At 42.1% G+C, this 21,537-nt stretch overlaps 1 protein-coding gene across 2 annotated transcripts; it reads right to left on the minus strand.

The window, feature by feature from the left end:
• Positions 1-917: 917 nt before the first annotated feature.
• On the minus strand, positions 918-21,128 carry LOC109981333 (zinc finger protein DPF3). 2 transcript variants are annotated; one of them, XM_020630071.3, is made up of 11 exons: positions 21,015-21,128; positions 12,673-12,833; positions 12,125-12,232; positions 7,903-8,030; positions 7,031-7,126; positions 6,795-6,855; positions 5,858-5,899; positions 5,143-5,283; positions 4,341-4,454; positions 3,445-4,265; positions 918-2,824 (listed from the first exon to the last, which is right to left on the minus strand). In XM_020630071.3, the coding sequence occupies exons 1-10, from the start codon at positions 21,044-21,046 to the stop codon at positions 4,105-4,107; spliced, it is 1,044 nt and encodes a 347-aa protein (XP_020485727.1). In that variant the 5' UTR covers positions 21,047-21,128; the 3' UTR covers positions 918-2,824; positions 3,445-4,104. The 2 variants fall into 2 exon arrangements, with proteins under 2 accessions (XP_020485727.1, XP_020485729.1); XM_020630073.3 differs by lacking the exon at positions 5,858-5,899.
• Between the last annotated feature and the right edge of the window lie 409 nt (positions 21,129-21,537).

The raw sequence follows: 21,537 nt of genomic DNA on the forward strand, positions 1-21,537 counted from the left end.
ACCAGTTAAATGAATTGTACGGAAGCTATTGTGTGTAGCAGTTAATGAACTGTGTCAGTAATGAGCTGCATCATAGGTGACATGGCTTGGTTGATTTGAGAGAGGAACAGAAAGATAGGTAGAGAGAAAGGCAGAGATCCAGCTCAGCAAGAGGAGAATGAAAAGCTCCAACAACATCCTGCCAGTGAGGGACCCCCTGAATCCCCGCTTAACCAGGAGGCTGTGCTCATTGCTGGCTGGCAGGACTGTGGCAGGTAGAGCACCCAAGATATTTGTAAGCCAAATGGCTGTACCTGGCACTGAGGCCTGTGGCCCCAGCCTCAATTTGTGGCTAAGATTTCATTCCATTTAGGCTATTAGTGAAGACAAGCTATTCCACAGTCTCATGCTGAAGTTGTTTATAACCTATATCCCTTATTCCTATAAGTATATTATCCAATTTACTGATCTACTTTACTGCACCTTTGTAATATTATACTGCCCCTCTGCTATCGACTTATATGACCCATTTAACAGGACTCACATGAAACAAGCTCCCATGATAGAAGAGCTTACTGACACACTTATAACTTCTCCACTTTACACCTAAGGTTAACATTCAGAGCGCTTAGAGCCAACAGTAAAAATGCCTACTGTATCTGTTGTTGGACAGACTACCGTAAGATATAAATTTAGGGATTTCTCAAGCAGCACTAACAAATCAATAGGTGTATTTGTTGAGGCCTCAATTTGTTATGTTCATATGTAGTCCACAGCTAGCACTGCTTTCTCGAGTTTGAGTGTTTTTTTTTTCCCTTTGTCTGCTCTCATTCTGACCAATTGATCTGGTCTAGGATTATTCTGCTGGTCAGCGACCTTATTTTTTTTAAAATGACCCTTGATCTGGAGAGGAAAAAAAACCCCAGCAAAGATTACCATTCTTTTTTTAAGCTTTATTTTTTTCAGAACAATAAAAATAGTTTAACAAACAAACACTTCTTTATTCTCTCCATTTCCCCTCATATTTACAGCTGAAGATGAAACAAAACGCCCAGTCAAGTCCATTTCATCTCCTCTTGGCTCCGATCCCACCCTGATCGTCCCTCTCCACCCCCCCCCCTGCAGGCTTGACAGGAGAGTACCATGGCCTATTGCTGTCTTTGACGAGGTATACAGGCTATTCAATGATTGGTGACACATTAGGCTACTTGAAGCAGACATCGCTAACTTTTGCATTGAGGACCTTCTCCTTTTGTTCAGAGCTGCACCACCTGTTCATAAACAGCAGGTATAGGTAACATTAAGCAAGTAAAGAGTGATGACACATGCTTTCACTTTCAGGCATGACTTTGGAAGATTTAAAGACACAATGACCCATTTCACTGCAGAGACACTGCATATCTGACACAAGAGAAGACCAGGTAATAGAGAAGTCTCAGATCCATTCTTCACCCAGAGGAGATAAACTGCTGTGTGGACAAGGGTCCCTGAGGGAAGTGAAGAAATATGGTTTGAATGCAACAAGTCATATATACACACATAGGATTAATGGTTAGCTTCAAAAAACAGAGCGGTAGTTATTACATTGCAGCAATACTGAATATTCACACTGAAGGACACAAACCTCTTACACAGTATCAGCAACCTGTGGACCTAAAAGGCTTTTTTGATAAAAGAACTTCAAGCACCTTCTAAATGTCATAAAGCAATCAGGCCCTCGAAAGCACTCAGCGGAAATGTCACACAGAACATGAACTTACAGTTTTTCGCTTTTTACTAAGTGTTTATCAGAGATGATTCTCACTATTCACGATCTACAAACACAGTTGATTTCAAAGAGAGAGGAGAGGTTTAGCATTATGAGTAAGACACCGGAGTATGACACAGATGAAGCTTGTTATTGCAAGGTTTTCCCGAAAGCATGAGACAGCAGAATCCCGACCTCCTCCTGGGAGTTGATTACGATTGGATCCTTGTGTGGCGTCATTGTCCCTCTGTGCAAACTGAATACAATCAGTTGAATCAGGGCTGAACAATCAACAGCAGAGGAAATGAAAGATGCCTGAGTAGTTGTGGCTTTTGTGCACCTGATCAGGACAGAGGTATCGATTCAGTCTGAACAAACCCAAGGAGTCGTATTAATCAAACAGAGTTCAAACATAGAAATATTTTACAACAGAGAAAAGATGCAAAAAAAAATGAGCTATATTACTGCGACTCATTCGAAGAAGAGAGAAGCAGACGTAGGGACAGAAGCAGAGATAAAACCTTTGCGTCAGAGTAGTGCAGAGGTCTGCAAGTAATATTGGTGGATTTGAGCACCATCTCTATGGCTGAGGGGTCAGGGGGGGTCACTGGTCCAATCAGGTTGGAGGGTCATGGCTGTCAGAGCTGGTTTCCAGTGCAGAGAAGCAGGCTGGCACAGTGATGAGGATAATGACGTCTTAGTGTCACATCGGATCACACAGCACATACAGTCACAGAGCGGGAGCAGGCAGACTGGGCCCCAAATGCACCCAATGGGCACAAACAGCCCAAAGGCCTGGCCTTTAGTGTTCCCATAGTCCAGTGGAGCTCCAGCACAGTGCAGGGAGGATGAAATGAAGCTGGATGTACTCACATTTCAAATGTTCTGAAGGGATCAATACAAATCATCAGGGGAGCTTTTGCTTCGATTAAGCCTGATGGCCTGAAGAACTGCTGGATGTGCATTCATCAGTTTCAGTCCGTTATTTTAGGCCAAAATCAGGAGGGACATGAAGGCTCATTAGTTTTGAGAGATAAAAATCCTCTTCTTCACTTGTCACCCCCACTGCTGGGCCACATGCCAATGTGCTGAGTGCTTCTACAGTAAATAACACAGACAACATGGGTTAAACTCAAGAAGAATATGTCTGAACAATAATATCTGCTCCTCCAAAGTGTCAGCTAAACATCAGCATGGTAACATGTTCACAACGATGACACCAACATGATCTTTAGCAGGTGAACTTTTAACCATTTTGAGCAACTCACTTTAGCTTGATAGTATGTTTACGGTTGCTAATTGTGTTTAAACCAAGTGGCAACCTTTGGTGTTGGATAAGCCAATATGGAAGTGCATAAAACTGCAGTTCCTCGAGCGTCCACTTGAGATTGGCAGCAAAAGCCCCAGAAGTCACATATACACCCCTGTTAAAATGCCCATTTTGACAGCAGAAATAAACATGTTAAAGGCCAACAATGTTGGTCTGGATATTCCATGTCTTTATCAGCACACAGTGTACAGGTGTGATTTTTTGTATGAGACATCCATCTTGATTTGATGAAGAATAAGAGTTATGCATAATTAGGGGTGTGACTGATATGACTACAAGCAGGTTTGTTGTAGGCGTTTGCCAGGAGGCTTAAGGCCCACCTCAACAACTTGTCAATCATCTGCAAAACGTCATTTTTCAAATAAAGACAGAAAACCTTATTGCTTACCTTTAATTTAAATATATCTGTAAAGACTTAATCTACGTGATTCTTCATCTCCAAACATTTTCCAGTGGCTTTGGAAGTCCATTCATAAGATCCTTCATTTTCATACAAGTTTAATCCAGAGTTAGAGCAGAAAAAAAAAAAAGACCTTCATCGTCACAGCGACTACTGATTCAAAAACATCCAGTAGCTTACGTAGGAGTCTAAAATGACATTCAATCAGCTCCCAAATACACTTTTTGGGAGATGATTTAACACCAATGTATTTTAAGTTTGCAAATGTTCAGATTTCTCCAGTGTTTTTTGTTCAAATAGTTTATGCTCCTTCTGCTCCAGTGGAGGAGGAAAAAAAACACTCCAAAAACATCTTCATCTTCTGTTTTGCATGGAGACCAAGTCACCTGTCAAAAACACTGACAGTCGTTCATAGCCTTTAAAGTTAATATATATATTTATATATAAAAAGGTGTTCATAAATTATTCAACAATGTTCAGTAGATAAAATACCACTTGTATTTCTGTCCTGAAATGATCACTTTGTGCTTTCCGCAAACACGAACAAAAAAAAAAAAAAAAAAAAACATCGAAAAAGAAGCAGCAGATTTTTGCCAGAGGTTAATCCTTATAAAAAGAAAAAAAGTCTTTAAATCTAAAAGGTTTTCTCTATCTGTGACGGTTAGTTATTCCGTTGCCGTTTGTGCCGGGCTCTTCCAGCTCATCGTCCTCAAAGCCGTGAAAGGTGGAGGTGTCGCTCTCAGAGGTGGTGCCAAACAGCTCCTCTGCTCCAGCAAAGGTCCCGTCGTCTTTCTCTTCTCCACAGTCAGCTGCACACAGGAGAGGGATGACGAGCAAGACGTGCATTTTGTTTGTATGTTATACGTTTGTGTATGTGGACTCACTTGTGCATCGACAGGTCGAGAAGGGAGACCCCGTTTTACCCGTTTTCTTGACCGAGCCCTGGCATTTAGTACAGTAGTTGTTGGGAATGCTGGTCCCACCTGGACCCTTTGGACCTGCAAGGAAATCCCACCCCAACAAAAAGAAAGCACAATCAGTTTTACACTGGGTAATATTGGGCAGGTCAAACTTTTTTTTTTAACAACTTTGAATTGCATCTTACTTAGCTCTATATAAACTGTGCCTTTTGTAAATGTTTTACATATGATGCAGCTCATTAGTGACACAGTTTTACTTATTTAATTTGCTTTACTATTAATTTAAGAGATATACTGTAGACTTGTATTATAGATTTCTAGTCTAATTTTTCCCTCTATTTTTTCTTTCTGATCTCTTGATTATGTGGATATCATTTTGGTGTCCAGCATTGCTTGGGCAGGCTTCAAGTTGACCACTTTGTTTTTCACTCCAATTTTTCATTCGCTTTGAACTCGAGCTAAAGTCGTAGAGATACACGTTTCTAAATGGTGCTCTCTTTTATAGAGTCTTGCCTTTAAAAATTGAAAAATGCCAAAGCCAAATTCTGTTAGAAATAATGTTCTGATAAAAGTAGTACTGAAGCAGTCATCCTTTAAATATGACAGAATTCAGAGCCAACTTGTAACATTTCTTGTAAGTTGTTCATTTCACAGTATTGTTAAGTAGAACAATGAGACATTCAGTGCACAATAGTGAGTAACTGTTGGATTAAATCAATCAAACATCATGAGACATTATATCCAGCAGTGCAGTTTAACTTCTCACGTTTGTGTCTGTCAGTCTGCTGTACAGACGGGGGTCTGGTTGCCACGGAGCTCCTCCCTCCGGCCCGCTGGTCCTCTGCCAGGTGGGAATGGGTGTAGTGGTAGCTTAGTCCTGTACGGTTCCTGTAGCGCTTTGCACAGACTGCAACAGACGGCACACGTTCAGTCTCTCTGCATTTTAGTTTCTAATATGATATAGTTATACATCTGACATTTTTCCTCATGTCTGACCACTTGTGTTTACAGTGTCAGTGTTGTCTGTAAGTTTGAAATCAACACAACATGAAGGAAAAATGAAACAGGTCTTATGGTTATAAATCACTGAAAAAGGGATTCATTCAAGAGTTTGGTTACCAAAGTCACCCCACATAAAACCAACACAGACAATAGAATTAGGCCCCATGTTTGGGAAGAAAAGACGCTGGGCGCCACGCTTTTTCTCCAAGGGCCCGCTTTCTGCTGAGAACGCTCTCTACTCATTGAAAACAATTGGAAAAAGAGTCGCTGGAGCTCAGAAAAAAAACACTAGGTGGACACGGGGCCTAACATGGTCTCATTTCACAACCACTCTTTATGCTCGAGAAAAGCGAGATAATTTGAGGGTCAAATCAATAACCACAGCAGCATTTGTGACACAACCACTCAATAATCCATCTAAGCAGACAACAATCAAACAAAACAACCTCCTGTCACAAAGAGTCAACAGGTCAGGGTACCTGAGGTCGAAGATTTTGAGTTCGGCTTTTGTTTGTATCTGTCTGAAATAGAAAAGACACCAAACAAAGAAAACATCGTGAGTTTGTGACTTCTAAGTAGAGTAAAATCCAATCCTCCCCACTGGAATTTTCCGCATGAAACCTGCATGTAGAGGAACGCTGAAGGCTACAGGGTCACGGGTTCACCTTTTTTTATAGTGTCCTTTATCAAAACTGCTTTTTTTTTTTTTTTTTTTTAAATCACTTTTTGACCTGTTGATAATTTATGCATGAGACTTGTTATTTGAATGACTATTTCTAACATGTTCTGGAACCAAAATTCACAAGAAATGAAAAAAAAACTACTGATCTTACAGTTTATCAATCTGTTAAAACCTGAAGAAAACTATCCAGTTATATCTTATTAAGAAAGTAAAGAGTCAGTGGAAGTGGAAAAGGGTGTTAATGAAATGAAAAAGGTCAAAGATACAGGAAGACTTTCTGTTTTGAGTGAACAAGATTTAAATACAATATATATTACACTTGTACTCCTATAATAAAAATACTTAAAAATTGCCTGAGGAAAAAACACATGATATCTAATCTAAACTCAACAATGATCACTACAATTAACTTGATTAAATAACGAAACAAACGAAAGGAAAACATGATCACAAACAACACACATGACCCAACACAGCTAAAATATCTGACAATAACTAACAATTATTTTCTGCATATATTATGGATATCTGAATTCTACAGAGAATATTTTTATAATGAATTAGCTTCATGCAATCCTTGGTGTGAGCTTCTTGGTGTGCAGATCTTGTTTTGCGTTCCTTAACTTTCGTGTTTTTTTGGACTCAGAACCCACTGAGGGATGTGCATCGCTCAGAATCTTTTCTGATTTTTCATTTAAATAGTGAAACAAACCTTGTCTTCTGTCACTACTTACTGTCACAGACGTATGGCTTATCATCATCCAGGTCAGTCTTCTTACGGCCTGAACCTCGACCCTGAGGACAAACATCCACATATTATAATGATCAGTATGAAAGTCTTTGCCCAGAGCCTTCTAACATGTACATATAATCCACTGCATCACAGGTTTATATATTACAGCTACAAGTTTACTGTGTAAACTCACAGTAAACTTGTAAACATGACAACAGGAATGTGCTCGGCACTTACTCTTCCTTTTCCCCGATGTCTCCTCTTGGGAGTGTCTACCTCAAAGTCATCATCATCGTTGAAAGCATCTTCTGCTGCGTCAGCTTCCAAAACCCTCTGAAACACGGAGAGAAAGAGGACAGACAGTTACAATAGTCTGATTAAATTCACTTCAGCTCTAAAGACAATCAAAGTGACAGATTTAGTGCATAGTCTATTTTTTGAATTGTATCTTTATAAATGTAATATAAAAGAGTACAGTGTAGGCCTGCTCCTTTTGTAAAGTTTCTTGAGATAACGTGTTATGAATTGGCGCTATACAAATAAAGATTGATGTTTAAAATGGCTTTACATGTGTCTACATGCATGTGTGGTGGAATGGGTGATCTTCCGATATGACTGATCGTGACTTCCAATAAGAAACAACAGAGATCAGCGTGTGTTGTCTCTACAGGGCAACCCATTTAAAACTGAGGAGTCATATGTTTCCCATCTTTATTCATATCATATGGTTACCAAATTAGGATTACCATATTAAATAAACACTTAATGGAAATTCAGACTGAGGCTGTCTACTTGTCTAAAATCTCTCTCTGTGAGGCAGCAGTGAGCTCATGAGCAGGTCAGCTGGAAAAACTTGGCGAGTTGCCTTGACAACTAGTTGGGGCACAACACTTCACCAACAGTGCCAGAGCTCTACATCGTTTGAGCGATATTCCTCTACATTTACGTTAGAAACTATTTAATGGTAATACCTCACCTCAACATTTTAGATGTGTGTGAATAGACGGGGCTAGCTGCCAATGCATTGTCCTTGTTGGGACCACTAATGCTGTCTGAACTGAACTGAACTGAAGATAAATACAAGCACATGTACAGTGGATTGAACTCACCTGGATCTCCAGCAGGCTCTCCTCGTCATTCTTAGAGTTATTCCTCTTTTCAAGACCCTCTCCTCGCAGTAGCGCCTCCAGCGTGGTGCTCTGGGTGGGCAAGCTGTCCTTGGACATGAGGCCGCCATCTGTACAAGACAAAAACAGGCAACGCTTGATACAAAAAAAGACACATTTCTAAAAATAATCCAAATAAGCCATTGACAGCTTCAGAACTATACCATGTGCAGCTTTTTCCATTTACAACCTCAATTATGACAACTATCAGTGCTACAACCTCTGAACTCAGTGAGCAGCTTTCTACCACCATCTTTCTCTAATGTCTCTTCTCTTCCATTCACACTACACATAATACATTCACGTGGCAATTTCCTAGAGCATTTGTTGGTTAAAGTGGCTCTCTTTCTTTTTAGCTCGAAACAGAGGGTGTCATCACATTTACTTCCAAAGCATTATCTTACAAAATGAGAATTTCTGCCTTATTATTGTATGTCATCCAGTGAGATCGCAGTTCACAATCATGCGTGTCCAGACTCGTCCAAGGAAACTGGTGAAGAGTTCCGATGAATTTAAAAGAGAATTTTTAGGATACGAAATGGAAGTTATGATTCCACTGAATAACTTCCAGTCTGAACACGATCGACTTGCTGATAATTTAATGGTGAAAAACAACAAAGGAATGAGAAATAGCATCATTTTGTGCAACAATGAAATTCCACTTATGGGTTCAAATGTTTTAGACTAAAAGACCAAATTGTTTAGCAATAACTGATGAGCTTAACAAATGTTACCGCATGGATGCTTTAGAAACTCCTGTGATGCGTAGATCATTTGCAGCACAAAATATCTACACATCATGAAACTTTTAAACGTGAATAAACCAAAAATATGGTCAAAAATCCGTATCTGATTTCAATAATCCTATGTCTCTTAAGTCCTACAACTACTGTACATGCCGCTTTGCAAACAGTGACAAGAGCTCATAGTTCCCTTTGATGACCTTCCAGTGTTTCCCCTAGGTTTACAGCTTTTGGGGGGGGTGGGGGGTGCGGGCAGACGGACGCCGACACAAACACTTGAAGGAATCTTGGTATTCATGCGTTACTTTTAATGACAGCTGTCCTGTTCTATCGGAAAGGTATCCTTAAATGACTTCTTTCCCTGATTTCCGACTCTATCCACTATCCTATCTCTACAATTAAAAAAAAACATTTTTTTTATTAACTTGACTAGTAATCTAGATAATTACAAGAGGACCGCTCCGGAGATTCTCCCGACCTAGCCGTTCACATATGCTCCTCACAGCGGGGGGGGCTATCCCTGTCAGAGGGGAGGGGGATCGGGGGATTTCCTGAGGTAAGACGTGATGTAAAACAACAACGCGGAAGTAGCGGCCAAAGCAACAGAGTCCGCTACACGACGTTATAATGAGAATATTTGCCTTTATATCAAAGCTATGTGTAATCCAATGGAATGACAACATCCACAAAAGAGCGGAGAACAACATACTGACGAACAGAAAACATAATGCAGCCGTTTAATTACGTGCACGGAGATCGTAGTGGTCACGTGCAGACACTGTATATAAACGTCATTCTCTTCCCATTCAGCTCACTCGGACTTTCTGCGGAAAAAAATACTAAGGGTCTGGCCGGAAAATGCAGCTGTTTGCATTCACATATAGCCTAAAGCCCCTCCGGATAGCCTAATCTCTGGAGTTTTTCAGGAGATTTTCGTATGTGTGAAAAGGGTTTAAGTATGGGAGGCAGAGCTGTCAATTGCCCTCTGTGTTATTATTTACTTGTTTTGGTCCAGGAGGCAGACTATACCTCTACTTTTAAGACTGCGCTCGAAACTTTGATTTTTATAAAGCTTTTCTTAAGGGCTGGCTCAGACTTGCCTTGTACCTCTCATTCGAGCTGCAGACTTGATACATCTGGCCATCAGCAATCTCTTCATCTGTTTACATGCTTGTCCCATCTGTATATCTTTCCAGCAGTTTTGGGGCTTTATCATCTCCCAGACTCCCATTGATAATTTTCCCTTACATTCACCCCCACACTCTTCTAAACTACCACTATTATTTCTATTTCTGACATTTATATAACTATTATTATGATTATAGTTTTAGTTGTTAGTATTGGTCTTATCTCTTTTGTAATGATAATGAATGCTTTCTGTTTTTCTGTCCTGCTCTCTTTCATAACCTTGCGCCATGTCTTTGGTTCTCTCAGCTGGTCAAAGCGGATGGCTGTCCAACTACAACTCCAGTTCTCCTGGAGGTCTCTGCCTCTGAAGGAACATTGTTAATGTCACTGTAGCCATGTGCTTCAAGGTGGATTTGTTGGGTCTTTTATTTATGACACGAGACTCTTCTTTTGTGTGATTTAGAGCTCTATATAGTCAAAATTTAGTTTTGGCACCGAATGGCGATATATAAAAGAACAGACAAATTCCTCCAGCAGGCTGTCATCAGTGCAGACATCTAAATTGTTATTGTTGTCATTTTGAGAATGCATTGTCATTGTTGGGCTTTAATAATCCTGCACTATGCAGACATCATGCTGACTACAATATAGTTAGCTGAAGATCTAAACAAACAGTGTAGCAGGCGAGCAGGTTGGGCAGACAAAGCAGAACAAACAAAAGCAAAAGCAACAACAGTCAGTTCCTCAGAAAGCCTTGTGGTCATCTAGTTGTTTTGTTTATGTGTAAAAGGGTAAACACTTCAAAAACCCCTGACTCCAGCTTTCCGTGAGCCCTTACACACACTAAAAAGACTTCTGCAGAATATTGAGCATGAGGTGCTAAAGCAACAGAAGACTGCAAAGGTAAGAGGCTGATACAGGAGGTAGGCGTGGGATGCAGATACAGCATGCTCCTCAAAAATCCGTCCTCCTCCATGCAGCGGCAGGCCCTCACCATTGTGTCTGCACACGTTGACTTTCAACTCTCCGCGACGAGACAGACCCCCCCCCCCCCTCCCCTCCCTCTCAACCCATGGGAGCTGGGGGGGCTAAAAATAGAGCCGGCAGCAGCCTGCAGCACAGAGCTGATTCTGCATGCAGCCCCAGTCTCTAGCACAGCATCAGTTAGACAGCCAGCCGAGGCAGCGAGACAGACTATGGCTGCTGCTCTGTGCTGGCCACCTCTGGCCAGCTGCACAATGTATTCCATATACGAGACGCCAGGTTAAATCAGGGCACGTCTCCTCTCCGCGGGGCACTTGCAGACAGCACAGAAAAATCCACTGTTGCTGGAGAAGGGAAGGGACAGCAGGGTGGTGGTGGCGGGGTCTTAGTGAGCTCAGTGGAAAACAATAGGCTGCAATTGGATGTGTTTGGGAAACAAAGGCTTGGTTCATATGCCGGCTCTAAATCTTGCTTTCTCTCCCTGACTCTCTCATTCTTCCTTATTTTCTCCACTTCATGAAAATGTACGCAATGCAGATATTACATTTAAAACCAACGCGTAAGAATGATGCATTTCTTTATCAAAACATATTGGAATATTCAGAGAAACTACAAGAAAGCGGAAGATGTAACACAATGTTTCTGAGTGAGATTTTCTCTTTTGTCATGTTCACTCCTTAGGCTAATATAACATCCCAGTGGGCATACAAGCCTTGGGCACAGAATGGACCAGTTATTTGAGCTAAGTAACACTGACAACAAACATACAGAATGCATGGCAGACTGTGGGGAGAGTTGAAGAGATGAAAGAGTTGCCAAAGAGAAAGAGACAAAGCCAATCAGCGAGGGAGGTGGTGAGGAGAAAATAAGATCGAGGGGGAACAGAGGAGAGGCTAAATGTGTTGAGTGAGTGGTTTCAAGTGGCGGCCAGAGAAGCCAAACTCCATTCCATAACATTTATTAAATACTGTCTGCAGCGGCCGGACTCTGTCTCACTGCTCCCAGCAGTGGTAAATCTAATTACATGTTCTGCTTCTCACAAAACAAGTTTAGCAGCCGGAGTGAACACGGCCACATTTCATCCTCTGAAAAATGACTGGCAGCCTGTTCTGCTCAGCCCACTGAAACAAGAGTGATACGCTTTTAGCCAGATTATTCCAGATCATCACCAGTAATCACATGAGCTGAAGGAGCTGGTGGAGTTGGTTGAGAGACGGGTGGGGAGGATGGCTGAGTGGGAGGAGGCAACTGAGAGGAGCAGAAAGGGTAAGGTATAGGTGGTTTGAGGAGAAGAGGCAGCAGGATCTTACCTAGCTGGAGACCGTAGATGCCCAGGCGGGGATCTGTGGTGTTGTGCAGCCGTCTTTTCTTTCTCCAGCAGCGGGCAGGGTATGTGTACATCTGCCCAGCTCCAACCCCTGCACAACATTATTTATTAAAGCTTTTTTTGCACTCTACAGACACACATTTTTCATTTCATTTTCATTCATTTTTCAAGATCTTCATTTTTTATTAAAAAGGCACTACTGATTACATTCATATTTTGTTAATTTTGAAAAATTAGGATCCAGATTTACATTTTATTCAAAATGTTTCTGGCATTACTGTGGTCAACACACTGAGGCTAGTTAAACATTTAAAAGTAGCTTACAATTTCTTGTTAAATGAAAGACAACGAAGGAGAAAAACTGTTTGGATAATACAGAAAAGGGAATTGTACCTCCATGCTAGCAGCTGTTTGACTAACAGCAGTGCTCTGAGTGTACAGCTAACATGCTTGCAATGACTTGGCTAACTTGCTGATGCTTACAAGGTTTAACGTAATAAGTTTTACATTTCCGAGTGTGTGTTTGCATACCGGGGCTGCGGTGGTGCCGTTCCATCCAGATGTAGCAGTTGTTCTGGGCCACGCCGGTTTGTGAGTCCAGGAATGGCAGGCGGACGCTGCGTTCAGCACACAGGCGGGCATTGTAGCTGCGGCACTGCTCAATGGCCTCCTTATAGAATTGGTCGCCCAACCTGCAGGAGGTAACGTCAGCAGCAGAGGTCAGTGACACTGGGTAATGTGGTTGCGGCAGAGAAGCAATGACGTGATCTTATTAGCAGAATCTCTGATATGATAACCAGCCTTTTTATAATAGATGAATACCTTGATAATGGCCTGTTGCTTTGCAGGGTGCAGATCATGAAATTAGCAAGTTGAGGCAGCTACAAGATTTGTATTCAAGTTCATCAGAAACTCCCACAACCCACATAATGCTGTTAACGTCTGTTCAGACTTCTCATTAGCACTCTTCAACTAAGAACAAACTGACAGCTGGGCTTCGGTCGCCTCTGAAAGCTTGCCATCGGGAAGATTTTGTTCAATAAAAAAAAAAAAAATAAATAAAAACCCAGTGACACAACTCATCTGTTCCCACTCCTGGTATAAACATATTATTACCTCTGTGGGCTCTTTGTCTGATCTGATTTAAGATAGGCTGTGACTCAGTTTGTGGCTCTGCCTGAGTCAGATTATCGCAACAACAGAGAATGTGGGGTCGGATATGGAGTCAGTCAACACTCTCACATTTTAGTTCCACATTTCTTAGTGCCACTGAGATTTTGGCAGTCCCTCAGGGTTTCAATGTTAATATTCAGAGTGAAATGGGGGAGGATATTTCACATTCAAGCCCTTCATGGCTGCCACACGCCTGGTATGGTAATTAGCCTACTTAATTAATCTCAGCAGAGTGCCTAGCACAAGGGCAGGTTATAATTTAAGTGTATCAAAGATGGGGGTAAATGCAGCAACTCCTGAAATCACAGATAGGTACACTGTATGTGATTTTCACAATCTGTTGTTATACCACAGGTTAAACAGGGCAAATAACAGCTACTGCGTCCTCTAGTATCAACATCCCTACATCTGGAAAATGAAGTTCCAGCACGTGTTCCCAATTAAAACATTAGGGAGACGGCCATTTTGAAGGCAAACTGTTAAGCTGCAGGCTGAGAGTGAAGCCTGGAATCTTAAAGCAGAGGAGGTGGGAGCCTGACTTTTCGGCATCAGATCCCGCTCTCTGTCTGCCTCTTCATGAGACAACATTCAGTATGAAACAGTGAGCACTGAGCAGCATAAAGAATGTCTTCCTGCACAAAGCCCACTGCTCTGCAGTTCAGACAAAGCCACTGTGTGTGAGACTTCTGGGAAAGAGAGGCTACATGTAAGTGTGACTGAGAAGAGTAAACAGTCACAGGTACAGAGCTCAGGCAGAGGTATAAAAGTGTGAGAAAGAGAAAAATAAAAGGGAAGAGGAAAATTAAAAAGGAAGCAAGCAGGTGTTTCAAAAAGGTATTTGAGGGGAACTAAAGGGTAATAAGCTAACAAGCAAATCATTACTAATCACTTTAGGACTTGTCCTTCCAATCATAACAGGATAATGGTTTCATTGTAATTAAAAATCAAATCAATCTAGTCTCTCAAACACTGTTCCTCAGTGCACACAGGCAAGACATCTGAGATTGATTCACACTTTCTCACCCTGTAAGACGCAAGAATTTTTACAAGAGGAATCACGCAGGGATATACTCTAAACACATTGTCCACAAAGCTAAACACACATTTAGCTTGAGGGTTAGACAACTTCACCAGTAGCTTAACAAAGATTTCCTTAAAAGATGAATAGTTGGCTCATTAAAATAACAACAGTGCTGTGTAATAGTGTGTCTGAATTGCATTACTCTGATCTGTACCATGTGTTTAGGAGGGTTTCATTTCCAACAGTTAATCCCCTTCAAACTGAACTACTTTACTGTCATTCCTTGATATCATCGCACAGCTCTGATGGGACAGTGTGACATATCAGTTCACTAAAAGCACACCAGCTGAAAATGCTCCCTGAAGTCAGCTTCAAGTGCGCACTCAAAGGGCACACACCATTGAGCACTTAGAAACTCCTGAGATTACTTGATTTAAGCAAACCAGGAGAGGATGATGGCAATATGTCTCAAGTCAAATCCTGCTGTGGGTTGAGGGGAGTGAGGGAGAACTGATAGGTCCTTTGGTGGGTGCATGCAGTCTGTAACGTGTAGCACTCTTTGTAAAGGCCCAGGCATCCTGTGCAGCAGTTGTACTGGCTAAGGTGAGAGATCTTCCTGACACTTGTAATGAGTGACAAGACCCACACCATCGACCACCAACAACAAAGGAGGAAGGAGTGAGTCACACTGACACACAACCCACCCGTACAGACACTCCTACTTTTTTATCTCTCGTCTGTTTCCATGTTTCCATTTGTCCACTCTGTCCTTCAAAATTGGTCAAGAAAAATTCCAGTTTCCACAACCTAGGTTTTATTATTATAGTTTTGGCCAACATTCTGACGGAAAATTACTGTGCTAGCATTGGCTCTCCTTTTTTAGTCATATTTGTAAAAATACTCTTTCTTTACACCCAAACAGGTGATCAACAGATCACTTGCTTTAGAGAAAAGCAGTTAGATAAGCAATGACAAGTTTTCCTCAAAAAAAAACCCAAAAAAAAACCTGTGTTCACTCTTCCTCCACCAGAAGTTACAGGTGACATATTATACAAAATACACTCAACCATGGTTTTCTAACACTCATTAAGATTAAGATTTACTTTATTGATTCCCGCAAGGGGAAATTTCTGTTTTTACACTCTGTTAACCATGCAACACACACATAGGCTGACATACACACACATGCACAAACAGGATGCTATGGACATGCACTAATGGAGAGATGTCAGAGTGACGGAGCTGCCCACAGCGGGCGCTGCTGAGCTGATGGTGGGTAGAGGGTTTGGTGACTTGCTCAAGGGCACCTCGGCAGTGCTCAGGAAGTGATCTGGCACCTCTCCAGCTACCAGACCAACTTCCAGATTTGGTCTGCAGCGGGACTTGAACCGGCGACCCTCCGGTTCCCAACCCAAGCCCCTACAGACTGAGCTCATCTGAGCTACTGCCGCCCATACATATGTGTCCCTAGAGCAGGGGTGGGCCACATGCGGCACCCATCAACCCTCGACGTGGCCCTCAGGTAAATTTTTACATATCAATTCATTGGAAACATGAAGAAAACATGACAAAATCTGCCATGCAATCAGTTAAATTTGAGACATAATTGAAAGTAATCATTTTTGTATACTACAATTTGGTGAGAATTAACTGAAAGTGGCCCTTGCTGTGACCAAAGTTGCCCATCCCTGCCCTATAGCCTGTCTACAACACCCCAATTATGATAGAAGTCCATCCTCTGTCTTTTGCCTGCTCCACTTTTCATACAATGTGTGCTCAAACAGGCTGTTGGGAGATTTTTGCTTTGCGACATTACAAAAGAGCAGTAACCCCTCCCCCAGAGGGGTGACACTCCTACAGCTAGGTGTTCGTTCTGCCCTCTCACCGTACACAATAGGGAATGGAGCAAGAAAGCCTGAGCCACCCAAGCCAGAGGGGCGTGGTCGAACAAAGCTCATTTGCATTTAAAACTACAGACACAGAAACAGCCTGTTCTGAGCAGGGCTGAACTAGAGTGGTTTATGCTAAAACACAGTATCAGAGCCCATTTTTGACAAGAAACTACACAGACATGTTTTGGGGAGCTCTGAGACTTATTTAAACTAGCTGAAAATTAGTCAAATATGTGATCTTTAAGAGGCATTGCACATTAGGGATGTGTGCGACTAAGTGACTAAACTGTTATGTTGTCACCATTGCTTCTCGGCACTAGAATTACTAGTTGATTAAACTAAGTGGTAATAACTTTATTAATTTAGGCCCACAAGGCCAGTTAAATGTTGTGTCTTAGCTGTATCGAAGCACGAGCCAGTAGCAGGGTTGTAGTTCTGGTTAATGAGCTTGCTCTCCCTGCTCCACAGCCTGAATTTAACCCAACACAGTGGACAGATAGAATGTCTGGGAGCAGCGCAGGTTAACTGACATGAAACCACTCCACCGAACAAATACATAACCACATTCAGCACAGACAACAACATGAAAGGAGGACCGAAGGCTGGTAAAAATCTGTGTTCACATTTGCACTCCTGAAGAATTTATAGAAAATTTCAGGCAGGCTTGTAATCTTCCTGAGATGGATGTTCACACATGCACCTCACAGTGGGACACTATCCTTGTTGAATCGGGGGGGGGGGGGGGGGGGGGGGGGGTGTTTCTCAGGAGGCAGGACACGACGTAAAAAGAATGATGCAGAAATGGCTGATGAGGAAACAGAGTCCAATGCTCATCTGCCTGCTCTGTCACGTTGAATTTTTCGGAATACTTCCAGCTGCGTCTACACATCTGCTCATCCTGACTTCATGCAGAAAAAGTGCTTGTGACATGAATGACTCTAGATGAAAATGGGGTGAAAAAAAAAAATCAGCCGTTCACAAATGCAGCTCACCCTGAAAATTTCGGGAAGTTTTCAGGAGTTTTGTTTATGTGTGAAAGCACTGCAACTGTTGTTAACATCAATGACAGTTTTCAGACTACCTCCCTGGTTCAACTTGGACCTTTCATTCATCCCACAGTTGTGCACACAGTCTCCTGTAAAATGGAGGGATTTCATTACCAACACCTTAAAATGGACCCACTCTCAGTTGCACCTACAAATAAAGTGGTTTAGATCAGTGGTTCACAACCCTGTATGGTTTGTGAATCATTAAAGTGAAACAAGATCCACCTACTTATCCACTGTTTTCACTGCTGGACTATGACAGCACAAGAAGGATACTTGTGCCAAAGTAAAGAGGAAAATAAGGCTAAAAGTTTAAGGAAGTTTTGGTGAATAAAGCAGAGGAACATCCTTTTGCTTTTGTTTGACTTTAATACTCTCAAGACCCCTTAAGTGTATCTCAAAACCCCTTGAGGGATCCTGATGGAGATTCATAATATTTAAAGTGTTTGCTTTTATGAAAACTGTATGATTTCTAAGTATATGACTGTCTTTTTCCTTTCCAATGTTATCAGATCTCAGAAATCTATTTTTGTGACTGCAGTTCAACCTCAACTATAAATAAAATAGCCAAGCCAAACAAGAATAACGCTTCAAAGTGGACTGGATTAGTAATACTGGTGTGCTTGGCAGGGCTCAAAAAAAAAGGTGCCTCAGAGGTATGTGCTAGACGTCCCCAATATCTTCCAGTTGAGTAGAGGAGGTGATCGTGTGCATGAGGGCGAGGAACAAAAGCAAATCTTGTGGCCAGTGGGGCCTCCACTATCAGAGTGTTCCTGTCAACGGTTCGCCACGACACATTGCTTCGTCTGTAATGCAAGCATGTGTCGACACTCATTTTGCAGTTGAGACAAAATATAGTTTATAAAAAGAGCAGCTTAAACAGAACTCCAGCGTCTACTTCAAAATGGTCCAGCACTCAGAGGAACTGACTTGGCTGAAAAATAAATGAGCATGAAAAAAAACAGTCTTATTAAAAAGATGACTTTAGTCTGTTCAGCTCTGTTAAGGAGGTTTCTGAAATGTGCAGGTGCACTGCTCCTTCACAGGAAGCCAGAGCTACCACATAACAAGAGAGGGAGGAGGAGGAGGAGGAGGAGGAGGAGGGCCTACACAGTGACTGCATCCAGAAAACAACCTCTGATTACACCAATCAGCACAGCACAGTCTGGTTGAGGGCAGGAGGAAAAAAAACGACCATACACCTCCACAATGCAGTGTCAACAAGCAGCACGCCTGACTCACTCAAAGTCGGCCAAACATCACCGGCAAGGTATCTGACAGATGGGGGGGGGGGGGGGGGGGGGGATCTCACCAATAATGTCAGGAGAGCTGAAGAAGATTTGTCTGACCCACAGAAAAACTCCAGCAGTGGCTAAAATTTTAATGAGCAGCTCTTTTATTAATCAAAAACTCCAGACTCCATTTTAATCAGCGGATTGTGGAGATTACTGTCGTCCCTTGCTCATAGGAGGGACAGACCTCACACAGACGTGCGCAGGCTTGCACGCTGCAGCTCCATCCTCCACCACGTTTCTAAAACAAAAGTCAAAGCGGCATTTCATTTCCCCAACGTGAATCATCTTAGTACAAAAAAAAAAGGGTCAAACTGGTCCACGGGAGCGACATCCAATTAGTGTCAAGTGTGACTAATTATAATCTGACAAACGTGTGAAATGAAGTCAGAAACCCAAGACAGAAGCTAATTATAGCACACTGAAACACTTCATTAAGCACAGTTTATAGCAAGGAGACATTCCACATCAGAATGCTAAAACATGTCGGGGATGAAACAGTGGGCTGGCGGCAGACACACAACGATGCTTGTCAGGACACAAGAGATGGTAAATGGTCCAACAAGGAGACGCATTTTTTCAATAACACACCTGATCTTTAGGTGATCGGAGAAATGATCACGCTTTAAGTAAACATTATTAACTTGGCATTTGCATGAAGCACTTTAACATCAAGTAGCCTACTTCACTTAGCTGTTAAGGTGGCTGTTGCAGTAATTGTTTTGTGCAATTCCTCTCAGGAGTCATGGAAACTCTGCAGCCGGGCTTGCATGAAAAGAGCAAGATTCAACAGAAATGAATCAAGCCACAATCCATAACATCACAAAGTAAGTACGCAGGGTTTCTTTGTGTCAGGCTAGAGTTGTCCCATGCTGAAAACAGTATTGGTAACGACCTGAGACCGGCTACAACTCTGTACCAAGTACCAGCGAGTATATTGGTAAACGCACAAATACGATATGATGACCGATTAGCCCCCTGAAAGAATAAACATGTTTATGGCAAAAACAAACCATAACAGTTACAGGCCAGTAAACAGTTAGTCGATCTAGCAAAATGTCAACAAACGGTGTTTTTCTATTGAAAACATGTATTTTTTTTTTATCCAGCAGGTATTGAAGAGGTTTCTGGAATCTGTCAGTACGCTGGGTTAGGTGACTATCAGAAATCTTAATTATCATTTCATATTATATCTCTATCTTTCACAGGATTCAGGCTTTTGAAATTGGCACAAGCGAAAGGCAAATATCACATGCAAAATGCAATGTTGTGAAGAGGACCATCAGGTTGCACAGACCTAATCCTGTAACCTCTCCTATATGTAGTGACAATAGATAACAATGGCATCAACATGGGTAACATGCGAAGTGTTGTCTGCGAGGTCCACTCCTCGTGCTCGCTGTCCACGGAGGTGCCAGTGTACCTCTGTGGAGGAGCAGATGGTTCTCCTGCTTGCGCCCAACACTTCCTCTCTGTCGGAGCATCTCTCTGACAGATGGGGCCCATGGATCCTGGACCAAGCTAATCTCCAGCACTCCTCCACTTAAAGGCACAGTGGAGAGCCTGCTGACTACCTCCACAGTCCCACAGACAACGAGAGCCATGATGGTGAGAGGAACACATCAATACTGGCTGAACGAGCCTTTGGACGTCAAACTGAACGTGCATGCGGTTTAATGTTAAAATTGCTGTGGAGTTTAACTATGAAAATGACAAGAAACTGCAGGCTAGTTGCATATAAATACACGAATCAGTAGAATAGGTGAAACAATACAACATAACAAAGGAGAAATAAAGAAAAGGTGGAGCATTTCTTTGAAGTTGGGGGATAAAACGAGCTCCTAAAACACCAGGAGACTGTCTACTTCCTACGGCTGCCTCCAATTGCTGTCACTTTTGTCGTTTTCGCCAGCAAGCATGCAAATAGGCTACACAATGCCTCCTCCCTTGCCTTACCGGGTCCTGACCACGTCTGCGCTCGGAGGAGCCAAAGTTGACATGTCGACAATTCACACTAACTATAAACGACTTTCGGGATGTCAGACGATATTCCGCCGCTATGCCCGGCCGAGCACCAAGAAAATCGGCTTTTAATTATTCGGAGCAGCGCAAAGGCACGCTGTCGACAGTTTTCAAATAAATGTATACCCCAGGAAAGACGACACTCTGTCGTGTTGAATGCATAACCGTGTGGAGGAAAAGCTCTTACAGTGCGGTCAGAATGTCAAGCAGCCTTTAGCACATGTTTAAGACTAAATGTTAAAATCTCCTGGAAAATAAAAACTATACGAGGCTACTTTGCCATGCAAGAAGTACACAAAATGAATTTAGACAGCTTAATCTCTCGTATGCAGACGGCTGGAAATCCCATGCACCAACAGCCCATGTTAATACACAAGTTGGAAACAAAGTAATTATTCAGAATTTCCTAAATGTCTAAATTACTTACGCTTTTAGTGGATTCTGAATGACAGCCGCCATTTTGCTACAATGTAACGCAATATCGGCGTCTTGCAGTTCTGGGGGAAACCTACAGCGATCGACCAATCAAAGCCTGGGGTGAATTCGTGGACCAATGCATCTGCAGCATACACGGATGGGGCGTGGCTTTATGAGTAAACTGTCAAAATTATTTTAAAGGGTTTTCCCTTGTATTTATATTGTAGACTGTAACTGAATAACACTTTTAAAGAGACCATTACTTGAGCCTGGAATATAATCAAATACAAATCCTCCTAGAGGCCACGCAATGCAAGTGGCACAGAATATAAACACGGACGCTTGGGTTTAAATATTAAAACGACTATAAATCATTTAGCATCATCAATAAGCAGCAAGCAAATATTTTACCTCGCTGTTGAAGCTGCAGTATGCAGAAGCAAGGCTCATAATACTCAGGCTTGCACACGATCCTTTCCTCCCACATACAGTACAGTAAGTGGTTTGACACAGGGAGGTTTAAACAAAAACAC

Source organism: Labrus bergylta, chromosome 18 (assembly GCF_963930695.1).
Source record: "Labrus bergylta chromosome 18, fLabBer1.1, whole genome shotgun sequence".
Classification (NCBI taxonomy): Eukaryota; Metazoa; Chordata; class Actinopteri; order Labriformes; family Labridae; genus Labrus; species Labrus bergylta.

Bases quoted from the DNA above. Each gene is read 5' to 3' on its own strand.
- LOC109981333 (XM_020630071.3), bottom strand. From the start codon at position 21,046: ATGGCGGCTGTCATTCAGAATCCACTAAAAGC. The intron at 5,900-6,794 runs GTAAGTAGTGAC...TTTCTATTTCAG, and splicing joins TAAGCCATACGTCTGTGACA to ACAGATACAAACAAAAGCCG. The intron at 4,266-4,340 runs GTGAGTCCACAT...TCCTGTGTGCAG, and splicing joins CTCGACCTGTCGATGCACAA to CTGACTGTGGAGAAGAGAAA.